The 25,440-nt window shown below is 42.8% G+C and overlaps 3 protein-coding genes across 3 annotated transcripts in view; 2 read left to right on the plus strand and 1 right to left on the minus strand.

Annotated features, from left to right (window-relative positions):
* The window catches only part of wasf1 (WASP family member 1), a 47,931-nt gene extending 38,427 nt beyond the window's left edge, over positions 1–9,504 (plus strand). The window contains exons 6-10 of the mRNA XM_061091630.1: positions 3,186–3,242; positions 3,832–3,995; positions 5,486–5,662; positions 6,956–7,518; positions 7,946–9,504. Of these exons, the coding sequence (XP_060947613.1) occupies positions 3,186–3,242; positions 3,832–3,995; positions 5,486–5,662; positions 6,956–7,518; positions 7,946–8,106 (1,122 nt within the window). The 3' untranslated portion in view covers positions 8,107–9,504. The remainder of the gene's footprint in view (positions 1–3,185; positions 3,243–3,831; positions 3,996–5,485; positions 5,663–6,955; positions 7,519–7,945) is intronic.
* A 2,854-nt stretch (positions 9,505–12,358) lies between these two features.
* kif25 (kinesin family member 25) lies at positions 12,359–19,806 on the minus strand. Its single transcript, XM_061092120.1, has 15 exons — positions 19,738–19,806; positions 19,571–19,636; positions 18,711–18,836; positions 18,454–18,595; positions 16,513–16,616; positions 16,326–16,411; positions 16,209–16,248; positions 16,050–16,117; positions 15,611–15,685; positions 15,326–15,460; positions 15,021–15,197; positions 13,639–13,793; positions 13,291–13,536; positions 12,697–12,852; positions 12,359–12,510 (listed from the first exon to the last, which is right to left on the minus strand). Exons 1-15 carry the CDS (start codon positions 19,804–19,806, stop codon positions 12,359–12,361), a joined length of 1,797 nt encoding a protein of 598 aa, XP_060948103.1.
* A 412-nt stretch (positions 19,807–20,218) lies between these two features.
* ccdc167 (coiled-coil domain containing 167) lies at positions 20,219–22,430 on the plus strand. The gene is made up of 4 exons (XM_061091498.1): positions 20,219–20,331; positions 20,482–20,576; positions 21,002–21,054; positions 21,691–22,430. The coding sequence occupies exons 1-4, from the start codon at positions 20,281–20,283 to the stop codon at positions 21,807–21,809; spliced, it is 318 nt and encodes a 105-aa protein (XP_060947481.1). The 5' UTR covers positions 20,219–20,280; the 3' UTR covers positions 21,810–22,430.
* The last annotated feature ends 3,010 nt before the right edge of the window (positions 22,431–25,440 follow it).

Raw genomic sequence — 25,440 nt, forward strand, 5'->3', positions numbered from 1 at the left:
TCCACCACATCTGTCGGAGCATCTGCTCTCAACGTGGCAGCCTGCAGCCCTCCACCCTCTGCCCATAACCGCATTTGGTTTGCTCTGGACGAGTGAGCTTCCTTCCCGATACTAACAAACACTCCAGTATTTCACTCTGTGTCCTGGCTACATCCAAGAAAACTAACGTGTCACATTGGAACTAATAACTTATAGCTTTGGAATGCGATCCCTCTTCGGATGCTCTGTTTGCTTCACTGACATTGGTTGGGTTTGGATTTTTGAACTAACATCACATTCTGACATGTTTGCGAATAGATGTTTTCTTATTTGTCAACTGAATTGTCATTACAAAAAAAAGTCACATTTCATCTTTAAGACTTAAAAACATCTGCTTCTCTGCTAACAAAGATTTCAACCACTTTTCTAAAGTGGAATGTTTACTTTTAGTAAAATAATCAAGCAGCTTGTGCAACATTCTCTAAATTCATTTGTAATTTTAATCAATGTAATCTTGAGCTAAAGATAAGTGCAGCCCAGGTACGTACAGGATGGACCTGCAGCAGTAGAGGTGTGTGTGTGTGGTGTGAGGGGTTAGTGTTGTTAGTGTAGTTGTCAGCAGTGTGGTGGTCCAGTGGTTGTGCGCCTCTGCGGGCCTCCCTGCGGGGGTCATTTACCCGCTCACACAGAAACAGTTCTGCTGAGTGTGTCACATTGAACATGCACTTAAAAAAATACAGACGCTAACGAGATCCCACACTTACAGACACACTCATACTGTACAACTGGGTACGAGTATGGGTTCAGAGCTGCACATGAGAATACATCCTGTATATAACATAAATCTATATCTGCTGTATTACACAGTCACAGTGCTTACACAGCAACTCCTCCTCTTGCCTGGGCCGTTCAGATGAAGGATGACGACCTAGCAGAGGCACAACCTCGGAAAATTAACTACATTTATAATGGCTGTGACAAACACATGCACACTAACACGCACACAGAGGCACCGTCTCTCATTTTCTCTCATATACAAACAGCGCACCTCCCGCACTTGTTTACACTTTGCTATTTATCTTCAACACAGACAGTTTTCAGCTTCACAATGCTCCAGTGAAGCCTTCACTCTGGGACACTTTGCTGGACACATGTTTGCCTGTTGTATGATTCGTTGCCCTTGTGTCTGTCTACCAAGTAGACTGCGCGAAATTGCACACTCCCTAAGTATGTCTACGTTTTTTCATTAAAATTAACACATAATTCTCTTCATCAACAAAAAATGCCCTTTCTTAAAATGTCAAAGAAAGTAGAAATAAAATTTTCTGGATCAAAATACAAATCCATATACAAATGTATTACCTCCTTGGCGGAGGTATTAAAAGCTACAAATCTCTCTGAGTAGCACATGCTCACTTATTTTACTGCTGATAGTCCTCTTTAATACCAATATTAAATATTACTGAGGCACGATGCCCACAAACCTTTCAGGAAGTCAGAGGTTAATAGAAGTGAAACTAATCTTCCAAATGATACACGAGACATGCGGCTGGATCTCAGAGTAAAGTAAAGATTGGGACGCGGCTTCTTCAGCCTCAGCAGACGTCAGGAGGCAGAGCTGCCTCAGGTTTGTCAGTTCAGATATATGAATGTGTCGGAGTAGTGGGGGATAAGGTCATTCATCAAGATCTGTGAGTGTGTATGTGTGTGTGGGAGAGAGAGAGAGAGAGAGAGAGAGAGTGAGCACGGAGGCTTCCCCTCAGCCAGTGCTCATCAGGGGTAATGGTCCATAATGAATAAGAACCTAATCAATGTACATTACCATTAGGATTTATTCCCACACTCAATCTCAGCCGCCCGGCCTCAAACCAGATGAGATGCTGTCCCATGTTGTGTTGAATCAGCCACCTGTCAACCAGCATGTTAAATTTAAAGTCACACACACACACACACACACACACACACACACACACACACACACACACACACACACACACACACACACACACACACACACACACACACACACACACACACACACACACACACACACACACACACACACACACACACACGGGTAGACCACCCTGCAGGGTCTATGTGACACGAAAGAGATAGATGTCAGATTGGAAATGTTATTTTACTTTTCCTCGCCTAGACACACTTCAGGGGGAAATGATACACAACAAATGTGGTCTCAACACAAACACACAATCTGCATGATGTGTCTACTGCTATAACCATAATAACTGTTTGACTGCCTCAAGAATGTTTCTCAACTACATGTCTGACAATATTCTTCAATATTCTTCATGTCAACAAATACCAGGAGAAGACCAGACTCACTACAACACTATATGTGTTAATCCACCACTCAAAATAGCCCCAAAAATGTAGAAATGTTTCAGTCGTTTTTCCTCCATATTTGGTGATTTATTGACTTTTCAGTGGGCTGTAAGCAGAGTACCACAGGTCGGCAGCATCCATAACACGTTGATGTTTTTTAGTCTTAGCGGGGATTTGGTGACAAACTTGACATGAGGGAAAACAGAACAACACCATCCTTATTCCTAAAATATTCACTAAAACAGGCGGATAATGTTTGGTTGTTTTCAACTGAACTGTTTGTGTCGGTACTGCTGATTATGTTCTCGTCTGAATGCATAATAAAGGAGGTTCAGGATTTATTTGAACTGAACATTATTCATTTTAGTCTCCCGAGTTAAAATCTGCTCTTTTTTTTATTCTGAGTTGACTCGCTCACGTGTGTGTTTGTTTTGCATGTCATTCTTCAGTGTGTGTTGTTGTTGTTGTTGGTCGCACACACAGAAATACGCACCTTTTGTAGTTTGTCCTTCCATTCCAGTGAGATCTCCCTCTTTCTACCTGCATCTTCTGTTTGCGCTCAGCTCTGTTCTTTCCCCGTGTGTATGTTTTTGGATGTGTGTGTGTGTGTGTGTGTGTGTGTGTGTGTGTTTATGTGTGTGCACAGCTGTGTCCCACCTGTATTGTGACGTCCCCCCAGAGCTGTGAACGCTGACATTTTCTGTTTAACAGCACTTTTCTGTTTCCCTCTTTCCCTTTTGTCCCACTCACTCTCTGTTATTTCGTCCCTGCGCTCAATCCGGTGCTGTGTTGATTATTTGGAGTCCCGACTCCCCTCACCCCCGGTGCTTCTCTTGTGGTTTTTGTTTTTTTTCTTGTAGTTGCAGGATCCCCGCATGTATGATCAGGTCTACAGGTACCTAGACCTTCCAGGGCAGGTATGTAAAAATACAGCTATTAATTTTGAAAAGACTGTTGATGTGTGTTTGTCTTTTACAGGCCTGTGAAAAGTGTGTGTGCTAAAAGTCAGTCTCACTGATGTGTGGGAGGTGGAGAGTGCTGTTGTTGCTGAAATTTTGTTTGTCTACTTTATTGACGTTAATACACACGTTTCATGATTTGATTTGGCCAGTCACTGAGCACTCCCTGTTCCCAAGCTGGAATGACATAATATAATTTTCTGTGAAGTGCTTTTGCTTTTAAATAACAGATTTTGTGAACTGTATCTTCAAAGCTAGTTCAGCACTTTGTTTAGATTGATATGGCTGCCATGTAAAACGAAACGGTTTGGTGTTTCCATGGATGAATCAGCATCAGAAAAGAGTGTAAAAAAATATTTGAAATGTAGTTGAATCGTGTGTTTTTTTGTTTTTTTTTACCTGATCTGACTCACATTTTTCTTTTGTCAAACAAGACGACAAATGACGGCAGCTAATCTGTTCTTTTCTCTCTCCTCCTCACCCCCCGTCACCATGTTGGGGGTATCACCTCATTCTTGCCTCTACCATCCCGTTAACTCTTCCAAAGATGAAGGCAATAGAGCGTCCGCCAGAGTCGGAGAAGATACCGCGGGCGCCGCACGACCGTAAAAAGGAGTGGCAGAAACTGGCTCTGGGTGCGGAGCTGGCACAGGACCTCCCTGAAGACAAGCACAGAGAGGCCAACGGATCTGCAGGTTACCATAACAACAGGTATGTGGAGGTTGATGTCCAGTATGTATTGCATATCTCATAGTCAGAAATGCTCACACATACTTTAGGCCCAAAACATACAGGCGTCAAAGGATGTGAGTAGTGTGCACATGGTAGCCACAGGGATACATGATATAACTTCATCTAAGATAACAATGAGCCTAAACAGCACTGATTGGTGAAACACATATTTATCAGCGAGACGCAATCACTCGATCTGCAAAAATAATAAATTGCGCCCACTGCATCGAGATTAGGTTCTTTCAATTTACACTTGGCTGGCGCAGGGGAAATGCAGCCACAGCAAACTAATGATGAACGTCCCTCGTAGCTGTGATTGCGTTTATTGTGCCACAAAGCTCGGACGCCGCTCGTTCACAATCATTTCTCTGCCAGTCAACGTGATTAATGAGTGAAGGTTTTATGCAAATTGGTGGTTTTCTTGGATTTGTTCTGTGTCATGAAAAGTTGAAATCTTTTCTCCGAGCATAGACGACGATGGATCTCAATATATAGAATGATTCCCCCAGTATGTGATGTTCATACAGCCACGGTGTGCGTGACGGAAAAAACTAGCAGCATCACCACAGGGATTTTTTGTAGCACATTTGAATTCATCGAAGCACATCCGGATTTTCATTTTCACACTCATCGACCATAAATATGTCAGACCTTTTCATCAAGATTTACAGATAATTCTTTCGAGAAATCAACAAAGATGTTTAAAAATGTCAAAGAACGTGATACAAAATTCCTGGAACTGCACCAGAATGAAATGATACCACATTACTTCCACCTAGTTTTGTATCTTGCAAACAAACAATCAAACACTGATGAAAACATAACCTCCTTGGCGAAGGTAATTTTAGAAAGAAGCTTGAAGCTTTTGTATTAAAATATCTTCATGAGATGTTGACTACACATCTTACAAAAACGCGTCTTTCTCGTTTAAATAGGTTTCTCTGGCTAGGAGCAAATACACCAATGAGATTCTTTATATATTTTCAGTATTGCTTGAGGTGATTTCAAACATAACAGAGTTCAGATATAAGGATAAAGATTAGAGGATAACATTTTTTTGACTCTTTTCTTCTAATTTTCACTGGAGGCCTTCTCTTCAGTTCAGTATTATTCTAATCCGAAGCAAAACTGAGAGGAAAAGTAATTTTTTGGTGGAAATGTGTGATGGTGGGTCACGTGTACACATTGCTAGTTTGCAAGGGCCCATGAGAGAGAGCATGCAAATTAGAAATTGTAAGAACCAAAAATTGCTGCTCACTGTTCCCAAGTTCACGTTTCATGTGAATTGATTTAATCTGAAAATGATGAGGACTGAAATAAATCGTGCACATGCAATCCTGTGCACAAACCCCCAAAAAGTATGAATAAGTTATAAACAGTTGGGAAACAGTGACAACAAGATTCAAAAGGACAAAACTTCACAGGACTCAAAGACGAGTGAGAAAATGAAAGCGTACTTCTCTGCTCAGGGATCCTATGTACATGGAGGAAATGGACGGGCACTTTTCGCTGGCGGCGCTGCCCTACACCCAGATGAACGAGCTGCTGAACCGCACCGGGGACAGAATGTATTCGCGGCCCCACGACCCGCCACCACCTCCTCCCATGCACCCACTGGGAGAGATCAAGCCACCATCTGTCATCAGGTGGGACTAGAAACCCTCTACACACACACACACACGCGTAACATCAGCCTCATGTAATCTTTAGGGACCTTAGTTAAATGCGTTCACTCGCATCTCCAAACCAGAAACCTGCTGCAGCTGCGACACAAAATCCTGCTCGTGTGGTTTTCCAAGCGGATTCAAGTGTGAAGAATTATCTGTAAATACCATTTCACCTCATCTCAGACTCACATGCGCACACATCAAATTGCAATCCGGCTCATAATCAATTTAGTTGGTCTATTTATTTCTTTCTCGTACGGATCAATACCGAGTGGCATTCTGTCACGGTTATTATGGCCGAGCTTTTGTTTGAGGATTTTTTGCTCTGTTTGAGCTGAACAGAAAAACACAGGGAAGAAGGGAAGACTGGATGGATGGATGGATGGATGGATGGATGGATGGATGGATGGATGGATGGATGGATGGATGGATGGATGGATGGATGGATGGATGGATGGATGGATGGATGGATGGATGGATGGATGGATGGATGGATGGAGTTTTGTCGACTGCAGACAACATAAAATGGGAAAAGGCTCAGAGAGGGGCAGGATCAATAGAGTGTTCAGGCCACTGAGCGTATTAAAGGTTGTTTTTCTGCTGCATATGTCACCGTCTGAAGGAATGGAGAGATCACAGGCTATGATTAAGGCTGCGGCTACGGCACCACAGAAACATCATCGATTTTCCTTGCTGAAGTCCTTGCAGCGTGCCATCTCCTTTTCTTAAAAACTCTTCATCCCCTGTTCTTAGTTTTCACTCCTTTTCCGACGTTACATTCCACCGTCTCTTCACCATCATCACGCTCGGTATCGAGTTTTCTCCCTGCAGCATCAAGTGTGCTCAGAGGAAATACTCCACGCGTCATTTTCTCTTCTTCACTTTCTCTGGCTGTGATTTGTGTTGCAGTGTCCTCGGTTAGTGGCTCGATCCACCCACACAGCCTCAGGGTCAGGGAGCTGATAACATTGGGTCCTTAATGTAAATAGGAATACACACTTATCTACAGAGGAGATATCGGGCTGAAAGACACAACACTCACCCACTGAGGACCTGTGGAGAATCTGTGGAAATAAAGCAAAAGCTCAAATTGTTATAAGGATGTTGCAGAAAATGTTGTTGCAAATTGCCCCATAGTGGGACTAATGAGGGATTATCTCATTTTATCTTATCTTCTCTTATCTTAAGGAAGAATGTAAGATCTCACTGTTACGCTGACCTGAACTTTTTGTCTCTTGTTATCATTTTGTCCGTCTCTCTCTCTCTTTGCAGCTCCAGTTCGGGTTTTTCCGACAGCAGACCTCAGTCTCCGGCACGAACAGCAGGATTCAACTCCAACACTCCTCCTCCTCCGCCTCCACCTCTTCCCCCTCCGCCTCCGCCCTTACCCTCCTCAGGCATGCGGGGCACCCCTCCTCCTCCCATTCCTCCTCTACCAGTCCAGCAGCCCATGGCCATCCCACCTGCCCCTGCTCCCCTCCAGATTGCTCCGGGGGTGCTCCACCCGGCGCCTCCGCCCGTGGCGCCTCCACTCCACTCCTCCTCCCCGGCTCGTCTCCAGCAGGTCCTGGACAAGGGCCCACCCATGAGCTTTGGTACCCATGGGGCCGGCAACATCCTGCCTCCTCCCCCACCGCCTCCCCCTCTGCCTCTCCCCGGAGCGCGGAGCTCCTCGCCCGGTATGTCAGGCCCGCCACCGCTGCCGGCCTTCCCCTCAGCAGGAGCCATGGCCTCACCCCACAACCTCCACGATTTGGGGTCCAAGAGGCACCATCCAGCCAGTCTACCGCCCATCAGCGATGCTCGCAGTGTCCTGTTGGAGGCCATCAGAAAAGGTGGGTCACGAGCCGCAGTTCACAAGTTGGAGAAATGCATCAAATCTATAAAATTACATTTGAAACATGTATTAAAAGCATCAATTGATTGACAGATCTTTTAGAATGTCAAAAATCTCAAATGACTCAGTGACTCAAACTTGAATGCCGACTGATTTTCTTAATTTCATGTACGATAGTGAATTGGATAAATCTCACATGGGGCTGTGAGAGCTTTGCAGCCAAATGAAAATAACCTTTAGTTGAAGTTTTGGTTTAAATATAATTACGAGGAAGACAGAACTTGTTTAGTCCTACTTAAGGATTTCCGCTGATAAAATGGCTGTTTTTACATAGTTGGACTCTTTCAGAACAATTTTGTATACTTACACTTACGTAATCCACGACATAAGAACATCCAGTATCTCTCTTATTATCTTTGCTGCAGGCATACATCTGCGAAAAGTGGAGGAGCAGCGAGAGCAAGAGGCGGCTAAACACGAGCGAGTCGGCAACGACGTGGCCACCATCCTGTCCCGGCGCATCGCTGTGGAGTACTCCGACTCCGAGGACGAGTCCGAGTTTGACGAAGGAGACTGGATGGAGTGATGGCCGTCAGAGAGCTGGGGGAAAAAATAGAAAGCAGCGGTGGCAGGAGAGGACAAAATTGTTCAGGTGCACCCACCTCCATATACCCTGCCCCCCCCACACCTCGCCATCAGAGTCCTTACCACTCCGGAGAGAAGAGGAACGTCGTTGTTGCCCCATTTATCCCCTGTCGAAGTTTTTTATCTCGTCATATCTCTCGTCTCGTTGTGGATTGTGTTTGGAGGACAGTCTCCACATCGCCCTCGTCCGTCTTCTCGTGTTCCAAGAGAGATTCTTTTGCATTCATTCTTTTCTGCACTACAGGACCTTTTTTCAGCTGGATTTCTCCTGATGAAATCCCCCACGTTTACTATTGTTATACATGAAAATGACTTTTTTCTTTGAAGAACCACTTGTTTTTAATTTCTTATCTGTACATCGATATAAAAAAAGATGAAAAAAAAAAATGAAGGCAAGTTCTCCGGTACAGTTTTGTCGCCTGGTGGCTGACCACGGCATTGAATGACTTCTGTTTTAGCTTCTTTTATTTACCTTTTCCTGCTGAAACGTTTGCAGTTTTAATAGGCCAGTAGTTTGCAGAACACAAGCTGGGTTGTCTTTTGTTTTCTCTTGTTATCAGGACTGGTTTTACTACAAAGAACAAGCAAAAGATTGTGCTGGTATGTCAAAGGTCATAGAAGGATTGTTGTACGGTTGAAAATGAAGGGGAAGTAAATAGACGTCTTCGGCAACGTGTGTGCATTTCCATCCACTTACATCGAAAACATTACCCCAGGGAAATAAATGCCAAGAGATTGAGCTTTTCTTTTTTGTGTCTGTCCAGGTTATAAGGAGCCATGTATGCTCATGTTGACAAAAAGCAATGTCTATGACAAACACTGAGCCATCAGTTTGAAGGAAAAGGAGCCTCAGCTCCTTCTCTTGCGATATTAGCCACAGATACGGACACTGGAAGTGATGAGACGCTGTAGTTGTACATCAGAGTTCCTGCCTCTCTTATTGTTCCAGGTGAATATTCAGCGTGCAGAGGAAAGGTACCCGCCAACCACTCGATACCACCAAAGGCAGCTCTTTCCTCAGATCCCCCCTTTACTGTGGACCCGCCCACTATCGAGAAGCCTTACCTCGTTCAGTCCCACAGCAGCAACTGTTTTTCCGAAGAAGAAATTAGGGCACGCTCGCTCCCCCTTCAGGCCTAAAAGGAGGAGGACACGTCATGCCTTGTTGTGGCTCATTTCAAAGCAAATGTCTGCCATCTTTTTTTTTCCGTTTCGTTCGTTCGTTCTTTCTTCTACTTGCCTTATTGTTCGTACAAAACGTATCGTTGAGTTGATGAATGTATTGTGCTGTTACTACTTACTTGCCTGCGCTTGTATGGATTTGCTGTTTCTATGTTTGGGAGTGGGGAGGGTGGATGGGGGAGGGCAAAGGGACGGGGGGGTGGACAGTAACCCTGGTTTAAAAAAAAGAAAAAGATTAGATCAATACTGTAAACCATGTAACTTATGTAACTGTTGACTGTAACAGTTTGCTTGAATTAATAAAAATCTAATGTTATGTTTCAGCTCTGCACGTTTGAGGTTTGTTTTGGAGCTAAGTTCTTCTAAATAAGTTTGATTTGATACGAGCCTGGATTTTGCTCTTCAAAGCTTAAAATGTGTCTCTAGCTGGAAAAGTGCAGCTTCATACAAAGTTATCTGGCTCTTGCCTTGTTAAACTCGACAACATTTTATACAAGCTGCTTTCAGACCTGCACTGATGTCCACATATTGCATGTGAGAACGTTAATGTCCGAGTCAGCTGCTGCAGATCTTTTAACAGAACCTTTCCTGCCAGTTAAATATATCAGTGAGCCCATGTGAGAATATAGCAGGGACGTTTCTTACAGCGAGCAAGTGAGTTGTGTTAACGTTTCTAACACTTGATGGACACAAATACAAAGACACAAATATCTATGATGATAAAGAGGAGCCATACAGGAAGAGGGCGTAAAGGTTGGCGTCAATTGGGAGAGATGGTGAGTTTTAAGAGCTTTTGGTGAAATGGTTGGCGTCCTTGTCGATGTGCTGGAAACTAAAACAGATTTCCTCAGCAGAAGTTATACGTCATCTCCTACCTCCATAATGCTTTGCCCATTTCTGAATGTTCCAGAAGTTATCTTGCTCTGATCGGACCCTGACAATCTTCTGTTGACACTAATGACTCCAGTTCTTACAGCGACAATTAGAAGTTATCACATTATTATGTTAAATAATAATAATTAAATAAAAGTTATTAGACGAATGAAACCAAATGTAAATCATTTGAAATAACGTGGATTTTAACATTTGAACACTAAAATGTGTTAGATGTATTTGCATTACAAGCAGTTTGATGTAATCCATCAGGGAGAGACATTTATCTACTGTTCCTTAAACTGTTATAATCCAACAGATTATTATTACCTTAACAAAATCTCTAATTAATTGAGTCAAGTCTGATCAACTATCAACAGCTGAGACTGATCCTCCAGTTTATCTGTGGGATTTTCCACAAATAATCCACGTCTGGATCCTCCTGTTAGACATTATCTTATATTTTATTTGTCGGATGCAGAATGAAAAAATGACAATCGCAAGTTCAGTGTCATGTGCTGTCACCCTTCATTCTCACCTCCTTTTGTTTCCTGTTTCTCTCTCGTCTCATTTCCTTTCCACCTCTCCTCCCTTTTTCTCGTCTTCTCACCTTCCCGCTCCTCAGCTCTATAAACAGAAGCTGCTCCAGGAGTTGTTTCTTGTTATAATCACATCCTCACTCTTTATTTAAAATCTCCACTTTCGTAAACACGCTTTTCAGCTTTCATGTCAGAGCGGCACGTGACCTCTGTGGTTCAGACACATGGCAGCGTTGGGACTGTATGAAATAGAACTTGAATACACTGTACAGAGCTCTCATTGCAGTGTACAGTATATGCTGATGCGTGGACGCCCATTAAAATGTGAGTGTGTGTGTTTGTCTCAGGGGAGATGATGAAGAAGATTTAATTACCAGCTACGGTGTGTTGTTCTACTCATGCTGGGAAGTGTCCAGCGGTTTCACCTTGGAGGAAAATTCTCCCCAACAACAGACCAGAAATAACTTATATTAAATAATCATCAATCTGATAGGAGCTGAACGACCAGTTTGGCAGATTTGTACTTGCAATGATGTAACACAAAGTCCTTGTGTTCCTCTTTGCTGTAATCTGACTTTGCGTTTATGAAACAGACGGATACAAACAAGAAAACATACCTGCGCATCAGCTGTTTATTATAAAGTACCAATGATTCCATTATTCTATTTTCTACTGAGACAGTTCAATCAATGTGGTTGAAGGATTTGTGATGTGTTACAAAAAAGGGTTCATGATTACAGACAGAATACATGAGAACGTTATATAAACACTGTATAAACATTGATGCATCAAAATACTAAAAAATAGAAGGCATAGCATGAGCAGCGTGCATTTCAATTATTTACAGCATAAATAATAAATATGACTCAAAAAGCTTTACAGCACTATTCACTATTGGCATGAGCTACATCGTAATACTATGGAAAACATAGTACTAAAAACAAAGGTTTAATGGTCAATTCAATTATTAAGTCCTACCTGTGTATTATTGTGCTGTCATTTATCCCTTAACCAGCAGACTTAGCAGCTGGGCTCAACCTGGCTCAGCATGTGTATTATAAAGTTTCAGCAGTTTCATTTGGCCTATCTTTCCTGAAATAGGCTTAAAACCAAGATCTATTTGAATTCATCTATTTGTGGCGACGCCTCTGTTTGAAAAAGTCTTTTAAAAACATAGGTGGCACCACCCAGATCTATTTAAAAGCAGAAATAAAACCCACACATTTACAACATATTTCCTATTGAAGCTACCAACCAATGTATTCAAATCTGTACGAAGGGTTAGGAAAAGTATATATATTAGACTAATATTGTTTTTTATTGTTGTACAGTGTAGGATGTTGATACCAATGAGTACGCAGCACCTTGTAACACAGTGATTAGGAAAGATTTCTAATAACTGCATTAAGTCATATTGTGTAAGGCTGTGCACTTTGATTTCTTCCCCACAGGTACAGTTATGCACTAAATACTCAATGTAAAATCAATGAAACTCATTTTGCACCTTAAAACCCTCTGGTCTGCCGTGTTGATACGACGGGTCGCAGGACTCACGTTGCCTGGGGCAGTTGCAAAGGACGACAAATTTTCCTGATGTCGTCACTTAACTCTGAGTGTGTTACTCTTCCGTCGCGGCAGCTCCTTCTGGACCTGGCGTGCACGCGTGCCCAATCCCAGGGACTGCAGCGACTCGGTGACGAAGCGCTGCGTTGGAGAGACGCACAGCATCACCAGCAGCTTGGCATCGCCCCCTAAAGGACAAGAAGGAGAGAGACGTTAAGTCAGTATATATGGTGTTTATGAATAAAATACTGATGTGTGGAATCTTTAAGATGGATGGGACAACACTGTTGGGTGGGACAAGACATACGATGCACGGGTCCTATAGAAGAATGAACGTTTGTGTGTGTGTGTGTGAGACTGAGTGTGTGTGTCACCTATGGCGTCCTGAAGTAGATGGGTCAGTTTGCTGTTCCTGTAAGGGATGTGTGGTCTCTGTTCGGCCAGAGCTCCCAGGACGTCAGACAGGGCGGAGAGGCTGCGGTTTATACAGGACACCTCCCACAGAGCAGCGCCCGTCACTCCAGACATACCTGACACACACACACACACACACACACACACACACACACACACACACATACACACACACACACACACACACACACACACACACACACACACACACACACACACACACACACACACACATATATATTTCTGCTAAGGGAATATGAAGCGGTTGTACCAGTTTCAATCGACTGTTTTCCATCTTCAGATTTGTTTGCACTTTAACCTGTTAATGATTTTGGTGTTAAAAATTTTAACTAAAACCATATTGAGATCACAACAACTGTACATGTTCACATTTAAACATGTCCTGTCTTCAATCCCTTTTCTGTGAATACTGCAGATTGGATTTATGAGGCAACTTAGTCCATCTGGACACTGGCCTGTACTGTCTAAGAATCTGTATTTTCCTGGAGAAAGAATTCAGAGAACATCCGAGAGCAGAGAGGCCCGACACTCACCGACACACTCACTCCCTGCCAGATCCACCAGCTGCAGCTTGGTCCTGAATGGAGTCTGTGAGATACTGGGTCTGGGGGAGGGACACGGCGAAAGGGAAGGTGAGGGGCATGGAGAGTAGGCGGGGCTTGCCAGGAGCTCGTCAGACGGGTAGCGGGCAGTGAGGTTGGCGCGGCGGCAGCGTGGGCTCCACCACTCCTTCTGAGAGGAGCGCTGCATGTCCCTCTTGGCGCTCTGCAGCCTGCGGGCTGAATGGGAGAGAAATAGAGTTACGAAAACAGGAATATGTGGCCATCTGTTGTTAATGATATGCTAAAATGGGTGAGTCTGTGAGTGTGTGTGTGTCTAACCCAGGGCCAGTGCATTGGGACTCTTGGAGGAAATGGTGAGGGTAACAATGAGGTGAGAGCGTGAAGACTCGGTGTGAACCAGGGTGGGACAGTGAGCCCTGAGGTTCAGAATGCTGCTGATGATCTGCATCACCTCGGAGGCGCTGCACACAGGTCTGTAAACCATGCATAGAAATGAAACGCACACACCATCAGCTGGCATTGGGGCAGGAAGCACACACTGACCTTAAACATACAGTAAGTAGAATTGGCTGCTCAACATCTCTCAATCAAAATAATTTAAAAAAAAGAAGGTGTGAAGCAGCACGGAATCACGGGAGGTAATGGGAGCCGAGGAAAATTACATTATATTACATTACATTTCATTTAGCTGACGCTTTTATCCAAAGCGACTTACAATAAGTGCATTCAACCCCAAGGGTACAAACCAAGAACAACAAGAATCAAGACAGTACAATTTCTGTTAGTTTCAAAAGTGGTCAGTGTTTTTTTTTTTTTTTTTTTTACTCAAGGTACAGTCGGAAGAGGTGTGTTTTTAGTTTTCGGCGGAAGATGTGTAAACTTTCAGATGTCCGGATGTCGAGTGGGAGCTCATTCCACCATTTAGGAGCTAGGACAGCAAACAGTCGTGATTTTGATGAGTGTTTAGCTCGCAGTGAAGGAGCAACGAGTCGTTTAGCTGAAGCAGAGCGGAGTGAACGTGCTGGTGTGTAATGTTTGACCATGTCCTGGATGTAAACTGGACCTGATCTGTTTACAGCATGGTATGCGAGTACAAGTGTTTTGAACCGGATGCGGGCAGCCACTGGTAGCCAGTGTAGGGAGCGGAGGAGCGGAGTAGTGCGAGTGAATTTAGGTTGGTTAAAAATCAGTCGAGCTGCTGCATTCTGGATGAGCTGCAAAGGTCGGATGGCAGTAGCAGGTAGACCTGCCAGGAGGGAGTTACAGTAGTCGAGGCGTGAGATGACCAGGGCCTGGACCAGAACCTGCACCGCCTTCTGAGTGAGAAGGGGGCGTATTCTCCAGATGTTGTAAAGCATGAATCTACAGGACCGCGTTGTTGCAGTAATGTTGGCAGAAAGGGAGAGTTGGCTGTCGAGTGTCACACCCAGGTTCCTAGCAGTCTGAGTGGGGGTTAGCACGGAGTTGTCAAAGTTAATAGTCAGGTCGTGAGTGGGAGAGTTTGTCCCTGGAAGAAAAATCTACCCGACGCAACAAATCATGTTCACAGATCTGACAACACCAGTATACCAGTATACCATTTTAAAAAATGTCATTTAAATATAAAATATTGATAAGTAGAGCTTTAAAAATGACTGCACCTCCTAAACTATCACCTGCGACTCACAGTCTATAATCACAAGCAAACAGGAAGTACTCACTCGTGTGTAAGGGAGGGAACCTGGCTGGCACCAGAGGAGGTGGTGATGACGTCCCTGCGCTGGTCGCCACGGTTCCCCTGCCCGTCTTTAGCCAGCAGGTCATACACGTCGTTGTTGTACACTTCAATCACTGACACCTCCACTGTGTGGCTCTCCGCAGGCTTCTCAGAGATCAGCCTGGGTCACACACAGGATCAAATACACAGATAAATAAACACAGGGCCCGAGCACAAAAGCCTCTTGAATTCAGTCATTTCACTCTGTAAATGTAACAATAAATGAATTAAGAGTCCAGTGTCTCTCACCGAAAGAGCTCAGCAGCAGCCTGGGGGATGATACCCTGCTGGGCCGCTGCCGACACTTCTGACGAGTCTGATCCCATCATGGTGTGAGTCTTCCCACTTCCTGTCTGTCCGTACGCCATGATACACACATTATAGCTGCGGGGCGGGGACAGAGGCAGCATTCGATTAATGCCGAAGCCATTAAATCATATTATGTTGTTTGACATTTATTTGGTTCCCTTTGTTCTTCACCTGTAATCCCTCAGTTCCCACAGGGTGGTGGTATTAGTATTGTTTAACACCTACCCGTCCAGCAGGGATGTAATCAGGGGCTTGACTTCCTCAAACACCGTGTCCTGGGAGTCCTCTGGTCCATGAACCCTGGAGGAAACAACAGTGACCGCTAAATATCATGTCATTAAAAAAACATCTTTAATGTGCACTGTGCAGAACGTTGATGTTTCTAAAAGCACAACACAAGATCTAACTTTTTACTTTTAGGCTTTTCATTGAATTTTATTAATTAACCTTTAGACGTCTTAGACTGCCTTACAGTTTGCTTCTTCTTCTTTATCCTTTTCACATCTCTTCTAATATATTTTTTTGGGTATTACTATTTTATCTTTATAATATTTGATGGGTTGTGATATTGTTTTTATTTATTTTATTCTTTACAGCACTTTGACACATTGTTTTTTGAAGAAAATTTCTATAAAAACCAAGTGATTGATCGTGATTATTTTACCTCTCAAACTCAAACATCTTGTTTTGCACTGGCATCCCTGTCTTGAGGCAATTCACCATCACCGTGTCCTGAAAACACAAAAATTAGGAAAAACAACTGATTAGGAACGTTGAGTTGAGTTAATAGCAACCAAATCAAATGTTCGAGTCCGAAACTCACATCACTGATCGCGTAGACCACTTCCTCAGATGATGCAGGACTAAAAGTGAAAAGAAGTAAGGTGTTAACATTGGATTACCTTCATTTATCATTCTGTATTTTATGGTGCTGACCCACCCTGATCCAGAGGTGGAGGACTGCACGTGGTCAAAGGACAGAACGGGTCGCACCCTGCAGTGAACTCTGATGTTACCTCTCAGCTCCTGTAGCAACACACAGAAGAAACTGTTGATTTGCTGCAGTTCTTTTTGTACACACAACCCTTTACCTCTGGCCAATGTGGAAATACATCTTCTCTCCTCACCACCACTGTGTTGTGAAGTTCTTGCCTCCGCTGCCTCTCTGCCCTGCACCTCTCCTTCTCCTCCTCCAGAGAGCGCTCCAGAGCTGCAACACGGGCCTGCAGGTCTGAGTCAGGGAGGTAGAAAGTTTATTTTTAGACAAACAAGAAGACACCACTGGCTCCATCACACGTGAATTCACACCTGGCACCAAACATGCCCGTTCTCACACACTCACAAATGACATAACAGTAGAAAAAACGGTTAAATATCCTCTTCTCCAGAACATTAAGTGATTGAGTGAATCAGCCTGTTTATTATTTATTATTTTGGTATGTTCTCAATAAATTGAATTAAATGTACGAGACAAGGTCAGAAAAATGATCCGCTGTTGCAATCATGTGATTAAAACCCGTTCCGGATGCGTCTCTTAATCTGGGTTTGACAGAATTATTCTACCAATCAAATATTACTTGTCCATGTATCAAAGAAAAGAAAGAGAAATGGCCACAAATTGAAATGGTGCACGTGGAATCCAATTTAGAACAGATTGCAAACTGGGTGAGCTAGAAGGTGAAATGCCCTCCAAAAATCTTAAACCTAACGGATGGTTAATAAATCTTTACATTTTGAAAAAGTTAATTTTTTTAAATGTTAAAAGCAAAGAGGCAAATATAATTCAACCACAACGTAATATGAGAAAAACCAGCGAGTAGTTAAAGTCACAAGCCGGTGGGGTTTGTAGCATCACAGAACATAATAGTGTCATTGTGATGTGATTACTGAGGGTAAATCTCTAAATTCCTCCTTCACCAGACATCAACAGTAAAAAGGTCAAGAAAAGCCACTTTGTTTCGGAGCGGCTCGGAGTATTATGCCCTGGACAGCATGAGCTCGGGCTTATGTCTGCCACAGCGCCCGACCGGATCAGCCTATCGACAGAGCCGTGGAGACCAGCTGACTGTGCGGGTGACAGAACAGTCAACCTTGGACTGGCTCGAGGGGAGGGGGGGTGAGAGAGGATTACTGGCACACACACACACACACACACACACACACACACACACACACACACACACACACACACACACAGGCAGTTCATAACCTGTCACCAGCTTCAGCAGGGAGTAGTTGACATGTTGTAGGTAGTAAAAGGTAGAAAGTGTAAGACCAGGAGGAAGGGATTTAAAAAATGCCTAGACAACTAGAATGGAAGTCAGTGGAGCTCAGACCTCTGCCAAGGCCCAACAGTCTGTTGGGAAACCACATTTACATTCACAAAATGGGGATTTCTATTTTAATCTAAACCACATTGCACACCTGCGCAATGTTCCATCCATGAATTATTCTCTGAGAAATCAATGACAATGTTGAACGATGCCTCATCTCGAAATGTTAAAGAAAGTTCAAACGGAATTCGTGGATCAACACCAAAATTGAATGGGTTCTTTCCAGACTGAATAAAATACACTCAGATATTGTCTATTTAAATTGTCTATGCAGGATTCATTGTTTAAAGTGACTTATTTTTGTATAGACTTTAGTAGGTCATCATATTTTGTGGGCATGGGGGATATAACATATTATCAAATATCAAAATTGACATAACTCTATTTTGATCAGTCTTTAACATGTATATAGATGTGAAAGACTTAAATACAATTGTCTGTTACATTATTATTCATAGAGTTGAACTCCACTGTGCAGTCGACTGTCCACAGTCAAACTCAGTGTCCTGTTAAAGCACTGATCCAGCATTTGGCTCTTTTAAATTGGAAACAACTACAGGTCAGTATTAATGGCTCTTACTCTAATGGCCGCTCTCAACTCACTGCACACAGGCTCCACCCTGTGAAGCCCAAACCCGAGAGATTGTACCACAAGGAAAATATTCCCCCTGGAACAAAAGTTATGCACGATGTCAAAAACGCCACATTCACGGCTCCACCCACTCAGGTACTTACCCTGCACCTCGTCTCCACTCTGACCTTTCGTGGAGGAGCTGGCTTGCTCCACTTTCTCCAGCAGCTGCTTGCTCTGCTCCTCCAGCTCGGCGGCAAAACTCACATACACTCCGAACACCTCACTCAGGTCCTGCTTCACCTCCTGCCACACACGCACAGAGGACTCATGAAGTGTGGGGATGGGGTGTGTGACTCTACTCTTTGTGTGTGTGTGTGTGTGTTTCTGTTTCCACACGACCCGCTCTGTGTATCTGTACCTGGACTCCAGACAGGAGTTTGGTGAGGCCGGCCCGGGTTTCATTCTGTGCCTCTCTCTGGTGCTGATGATGATGGTTCAGCGCTCTGGTCTCCTCTTCATGGTCGTGACGTAGTTTCACCAGACACTAGAAAAGGATATAAGATCAACATGCTAATTTAGGCAAAGTACAGTATGTGATGCAGTTGGGTTGGATACTTTTCATTCTTTCTTAACTTCTTATTTACTGGACTAAGATTGTCTGGTTTGTTCCTTGACTGTTGAGTGGTTAAGAACATAGAAGAATACAAATAGATGGTTTCCCATATACAGACACACAAGATACTCTGCAATGATAATTATTGTATTCAGCATCACAGAATCCTGTTTTGTCATTCTAACAATTAGATACTCGCTACTTATCGATGGAGCAAAAAGAAACCTGGTCAATTCTCACAAAACACGGACTTGGCCCTGGCTTTGTTGATGTTGATATTTGGTTCATCAAATAAAACACATCTTTAAAACTACATACACGATCTTTCCAGCAGGTAATATGAAAGGCCACAGTATGAAAAGTACAGGTGGAACATGCACAGTGTGGAAGTGTAACATTTCTCACCATAACAGAAATATTGTGACACTTATTGTGATTATTATTGATGTGGACCGATATGAAAACTGTCCTCAAGCCCCAGGTCCAACAACTCATTGTTAATTGATATTTAATACACTCTTACGCATGTGAAATGCAATTAACAAAGCATGTGAGTCATTCAGAAAAAACCTTGAGCCATTCAGGAAGACAGAATTAATGGCGATAGGCACAGCTAATGCAGAGTAGAATAGACTGTTAAGCCTGTGCAGAATAAATCTTCTTACGTCTGCAAGTCTCAGATGAAGAATAGCATTCTCCGTCTCCAGCTCCAGTATCCGCTCTTCTTTACTCTGAAAACACAAATACATGTAAGTAAAAGGCACAACACAACTCTTGTGTATGTGCTCAGGTGCTGGATGAGGCTCCCACACGCTTGACATTGGTCACTTACCCTCAGTTTGTGCTCCAGCAGATGAACCTGGTGAGCAAAGATCTGGTCCCGGTTGATGAAGAGAGGCATTTTTTACTTCCCTGCAATGAAAGAAAAGACAGAAAGGAGGTAGAGGAGGAGAGAAAGATCTTCCTCCTCACCTCTTTCCTTCTCATCTGAACACGTCGAGTTCTCTGAGGTCAAATAATCCGATTAGAGCTCAGCTGTGCTCACCTGTCAGTGTGAGGAGGCCTCCAGCAGCAGCTCTGCAGCCAAACCAGTGACACCACAGCCTCAAACCACCCAGGATTCACTGTGTGGTTCCATTTCGGCTGCTGCTGCCATTGTTTAGGTCTTGAGGACGCAATAACTCACGCAATGGTATTGTTTTAAACTTTAGAGCAGGAGGAAGCGGCTGCAGCAGCACCAGCAGGCGACTGGTGACCGACAGGGGGCAGCAGAGCGCTCGCGGAAGAAGTAAACATTGCGAAGAAGAAGACGCAGCACTTCCGCGTTGTCACAGTTTCCCTCAACTAGCTCAGCAGCGCGGGGTCCTGACACAAAATGTCTAAACTTAAAGATAAAAGACGAGAGAAAACCAGCGTCGCCACTGAGGTGAGACGTCGGAACTGGTTTATTTGCCTTTAGCCAGTTAGCATCTCTTTAGCCAACGCTGTGTTCATTCATCCACTGATCTCTTTCATGTGATTATTGTGTTTATTTAATCGATGTGTTTAATCAATTAACTTCATCTCTTGATCGCAGATTGATCGATTGGAGGAGAGGCGAACGCGTTGCCACGACAACCTGGAGAGGGCGGAGTTCAAGAGCAGGAAGGAGCAGCTCTCTGAGAGGGAGAGGTGAGGAGGAGGAGGTTATTACATGGTGCTCAAGGATGGTTTATGTTTTTATTTTCAAGTCAGAGACAGAACAAGACCAGACTTACACTTGTACGGTGGCTGAGAGAGCTCAACTCCGCGCTGCGAATTAGGAAAACATCATCATCAATCAATTACCTGGCATCTCCAGGGTTATTCTCTACTCGACTAACTGACCTTATTCGTTTAATCTTTCATGCCTGACATGGGTCTTACAGTATATTCATTATGGTCTGAAATTAAGAAGTTGTTGAAACCAGCATTTTACCTTAAAAATCTGATGTCTGATGCGGTTTTGCTTGAAACATGTTTTTTTAATCTATACCTCCTTAAACCTCATGAATGACTTTGAGTTCAAGGCTCCTGATTGAGCCATTTGTCTCTGTCTCATCTTTTCTCCTCCACAGGCAGGAGCTGGAAGATGAAATGGGGATCATGAATGAAAGGGTTCTGAAACTAGGTGAGACTGAACGCTTTGTTCAGAGCACAATTTCACCTGTACACAATATACTACTATATGTATACTACCGGACTGTTTCTTTAATGAACTAATCTGTTAAATACTCAATCACGTGAAGGATTATACGTACACCTAGTTCATATTGACAGTCTTTTGAAACATAATTAATTTAACCTTTAAGTTAATTACTGTGCACAAACATGTACAAAATGCTTTTCACAGTAGTGCTTGTATTCTAAACTGTGAATTGGCCAAAACACTGACAGCAACTATTTGGATAATTGTTTAAAAGAATATTCTTTGGTTTCAACTGATGAAACTTGAATATCTGCAGTATGTGTTGGTCCTCTATGTAAGTGTGAATATTTTTGGCTTGTAACAGCTAAGATACAAATGTGAACTCTGGGAAATAGTAACAAGCATTTTTTCATTTTTTTCTTTCACATTTTATTATTTCTTTTACAGACGACAGGCACGTTTTCTACATTGTGACTCACACTGTTAAAATATAGAGCAATTAAGACTTTACCAGAGATAGATCTGTTGCCACTCTAAATGTGTTCCGCCGTACCAAGAGGCAGCCTGCCAGTGCCGCACATTAACGCCTGCGCACCCATCTTGTGTTTTTTTTTCTAGACAAGGAGCTGAAGACATTACGAGGAGAGAATCGGAGGAACATGGTGCTGTCGGTCGCTCTGCTGGCTATCAGTGCTCTGTTCTACTACATGTTAGTCTACATCGAAGAGGACTCGTGATATCGAACAGCTTCTCCAAGGAACCCACTGCTCTTTCTAGAGCGATGATGTGAAAAAGAGGGGAAAAGTGCATGGATGCATTACCTCAGTTCTGTCTGCAGGTGGCATTATTTAATTGTGTCTTTTTTCATCCGGACATCAAACTGGTTTCATCGTCAGGCCACAGCTTTCTGTGCAGGGACGCTGGGGATGTTGAAACATTGAATACTCATCTGTATGGATTTCTCCCGATGATATTTAGGTGAACTGAATTAGCATTTTGGTCCTTTCCGCAGCTAAACTGATATATTAATACTGTATTTTATAAAATGTGTTTATGACACTTGGTGCCAATCAAGACTGCCTTTTAATGACATAAATAGATGATAGTGCATGAGCTACATAATCAGCTTATATCGTATGTCAGACAGTTTGATGGATGGAGAAGCTGTAATTGTTTTTCTTTGTAAATGTGATCAGGATGTTGAGGGATTCACACAGGACCTGAAGAATGTATTGTTTTCACGACACCCCAATGCAAACCATTCACAGATAAGAAGAACTCAAAGATGCCAAAGATGTTTTTGAATGTTGTTTCACCAGTTACTTGATCATGAATTCATATTAAACGCTTTACATTCAGTTTGGAAGCACATTGTGTTCATTATCTGTGATGCATTCAAAAACACACAAATTTGGATCACTTATTAAATGACTATCAGCTTTAAATTAAGGAATGAAACTTGCAGTTCAAACTAGTCCAACAAATGTGTCCTCATCAGGACGTTTGACGCTGGAGACAGATTTAGAGGAGGAGGGTTTTGTCACCCATGCTGGGATCAGTGTGGCACCAGAGGATGGTCTGAGGACAAGGCTGTTTGTGAGTCTTTCAGCCTTATTCTCTATTCTGAGAGATGAAGAATATCAAACAGCATTCCTGATATTGATCCTCATCTCTTTCAAAAGGACGTGACCAGACAGAATCTTTTAAACTTGTCTCTCCTTCATTACCCATGTTCCCATTTCATGGACTAAAATAGTCTAATTATGTGAAATAACTGCTGCGTTGCATTCAAATTCTCCTATTCAAACTGTATCATACAATTACAGGCAAAAATATTAGAACCTTGAAAAACACAGACTTTGTCTCCCATCCTCTTTCACTATTTTAACCTTAGAACGTTTTCTTTTCCGAGACTCAAACAAAAGTACATCTTCAGTTCTTCAGACGTTTATATCCCCACTCTGAGGTTTAACATTTCTACCTGTAGTTTAATACCTTATATAGTTTTCAGTCTTGCATTTAAAAGTTGCCAAATGTTATAATGCAGTTTTATTTCCGTTGATTTCCCCATCCACTGATTCTGGCTTCGGTTTATTTGTCAAGATAAAAGTTTCCTTAGTCAGCAAATCATCAAATTCCCCAAAATCTATCACAACACCGCGTTTGTCCACCTCCTGGGTCTAAAAAGAAAAACTAAATCACTCATTCATCATATTTTGAGCTGTGGATTAAAACAGCGTTTAACAATCCTGTCGCAGGATGTTGTAGAATTATCTGAAATTGATATAATCAATGCACAGAGGAATAAGTAAGTCAGACAATACTTGTTATTGGAATCAATAACTCTGGAACTCTCTCCCTCTCATCATCCCCAAAGTAATCTGAAAACACATTTTTATTCTTCAGCCTGTCAATATGCCTAAATTCTTGTGCTGTGTAGTATCATGATTGCTCTTGTTATCGTTATTTTTATTATCACTGCTTATTTGTTATCAAACTTTAATTTTTTAAATTTTAACTACTTTGGATCAACAATGTTATCTTTGAAGTGCTATTGAATTAGGTTAAACCCTATTCTCCAAACAAAACACACTCAGGCGCCGAAGGTTAAACACGACTGCCACCCTGTTGTCATCGATGACACACCAGCACTCAGCATGCACGGTCCAGTCATCTTACTTGAGGACCATACAACACTAAATGTCATCCATATTTCTGAAGCTCCACAGGAGGATTTACTCAGACATGAGCAGAGAGGCCATGATCAGGCCCATCATCCTGTTTATGTTGTCGTTTGGGAAAACGTGATCTTTCACTGCGGTGAGAGAATACGCGAGTCGTTTCTTAATAACCAGCGTTTATGTTTTTCTTCCACCATTCTCTCCCTGCCTGAACCCTACAGAAGAATTTTTCTCAGCACAGCGATGGAAAGTGTTCGACCAAAACCCCCAAACCCTGGACAATCTCAATGGATGTAGAATGTGATGATATAGGATCTATTAGATATATTCTAACTGGTTCTATTCAGCACGCCAAAGGATTCCTTCCTGATTCCTTAGCAAAGGAGAGGATTCCCTGAGATGAAGATACAGTCCTGAGGTCTGACCCCAGAGAAACAATGCTGAGACAGAATGATTGATTCACGTTGCTCACTGTCAAATCATATAGTGCAGTTTATGTACTTTTACCTCAGGTTTTCATGTTTACGTATACGTTTTTATAAGTGCAGGAATGTGCAAATATCCTACAGTAAATATTTTCAGTGATTATTCAGTAAAGATGTTTTTTTCCCTGCAGTGATCAGAGTGCACCATTTATTTGTCTGGTTTGTACAAATACGTAAACGATCAGACGTATCTCTTCTTTTCTTTGTCAGGTTCTTTTAGTTGCGGTGGGAAAACTCTGGACAGCTCAGCAAATCGTTGTTTGTGTGCCCTCCCTCCCACACACACTATTATCACCAGCACAGTCCACGTCACGCCTACACACACTCATCCTCTCATCCCCAGATAAAACCAGTGTAAACAAACCCATTATGCAACGCCGCTGTGGGATTTAAAGGCCGATTTTTGTGGAAGCGCCCCAGACTAGTTTGAATATTTGTTTTTTTATGTGGCCCTTGATATTATTGCTCAGTTAAAACAGAATATTTTAAGGTTACACTGTACACCTAACCCTAACCCTAACCCTTCTTTTTGATTTTAGATTTGGCTTGTAAAGTTTTCTGTATTCATTATTCTTCCATGTACAAAGTCCCTCTGTTTGACTATATACTCCTGCACAGTCAGATGGTGACTGTGTTTGCTGTTTTGCTTTTCATGACACTGTCACACGGCCTCAGGTTTTGCTATGACTCAAAAAAAAAGAAAAGAAGAATAGGTCTGTCTCAGCACCAAAATGCCAGATGTCACTTTGAATACTTTTGGTTCTTGAGCAGAGCGATGTTTGAGCTCGGCCGCAGCAGGTGGAGGTTCACAGGCTCAGCTCGGGTCAGACTTCATGACGTAGCTTTTCTGCAGCTGTTCGGTGACGTCTGCAGGGTCTGAACCTTTCTTGTTGCCCTTTGTGGTTCGGTTCACTCGAAGCAAATGACACGATGAAGTGTTTATAACAGACGTCAGCTCACATGTCAGTAACATTTCATTTTAGTGTCATCACAGACGTGGTACCGGCCTCAATGCATGGGAAAATAGCAAGACCACAATGAAAATGTGTAGTAAAAGTATTACTAGCAATCAGTAATTATTAAGTTAATTGGAAAAATGAACTAAATTTATTGAACTGCACAATAATAGATAAAAGTGTTGTGATACAGAGTCTATTTGGCCTCAAGTATATTAGAATGAACGGGAGAAAGAGAAAGTCTTC

Source organism: Limanda limanda, chromosome 18 (assembly GCF_963576545.1).
Source record: "Limanda limanda chromosome 18, fLimLim1.1, whole genome shotgun sequence".
Taxonomy (NCBI): Eukaryota; Metazoa; Chordata; class Actinopteri; order Pleuronectiformes; family Pleuronectidae; genus Limanda; species Limanda limanda.

Excerpts from the sequence above, each read along its gene's own strand:
- ccdc167 (XM_061091498.1), top strand. The coding sequence starts at position 20,281 with ATGTCTAAACTTAAAGATAAAAGACGAGAGAAAACCAGCGTCGCCACT. Across the intron at positions 20,577-21,001 it reads CAGCTCTCTGAGAGGGAGAG|GCAGGAGCTGGAAGATGAAA; the intron begins GTGAGGAGGAGG and ends TCTCCTCCACAG. Across the intron at positions 21,055-21,690 it reads TGAAAGGGTTCTGAAACTAG|ACAAGGAGCTGAAGACATTA; the intron begins GTGAGACTGAAC and ends TTTTTTTTCTAG.
- kif25 (XM_061092120.1), bottom strand. The coding sequence starts at position 19,806 with ATGCCTCTCTTCATCAACCGGGACCAGATCTTTGCTCACCAGGTTCAT. Across the intron at positions 18,596-18,710 it reads AACTCCTGTCTGGAGTCCAG|GAGGTGAAGCAGGACCTGAG; the intron begins GTACAGATACAC and ends CGTGTGTGGCAG. Across the intron at positions 15,461-15,610 it reads ATTACATCCCTGCTGGACGG|CTATAATGTGTGTATCATGG; the intron begins GTAGGTGTTAAA and ends CCCGCCCCGCAG.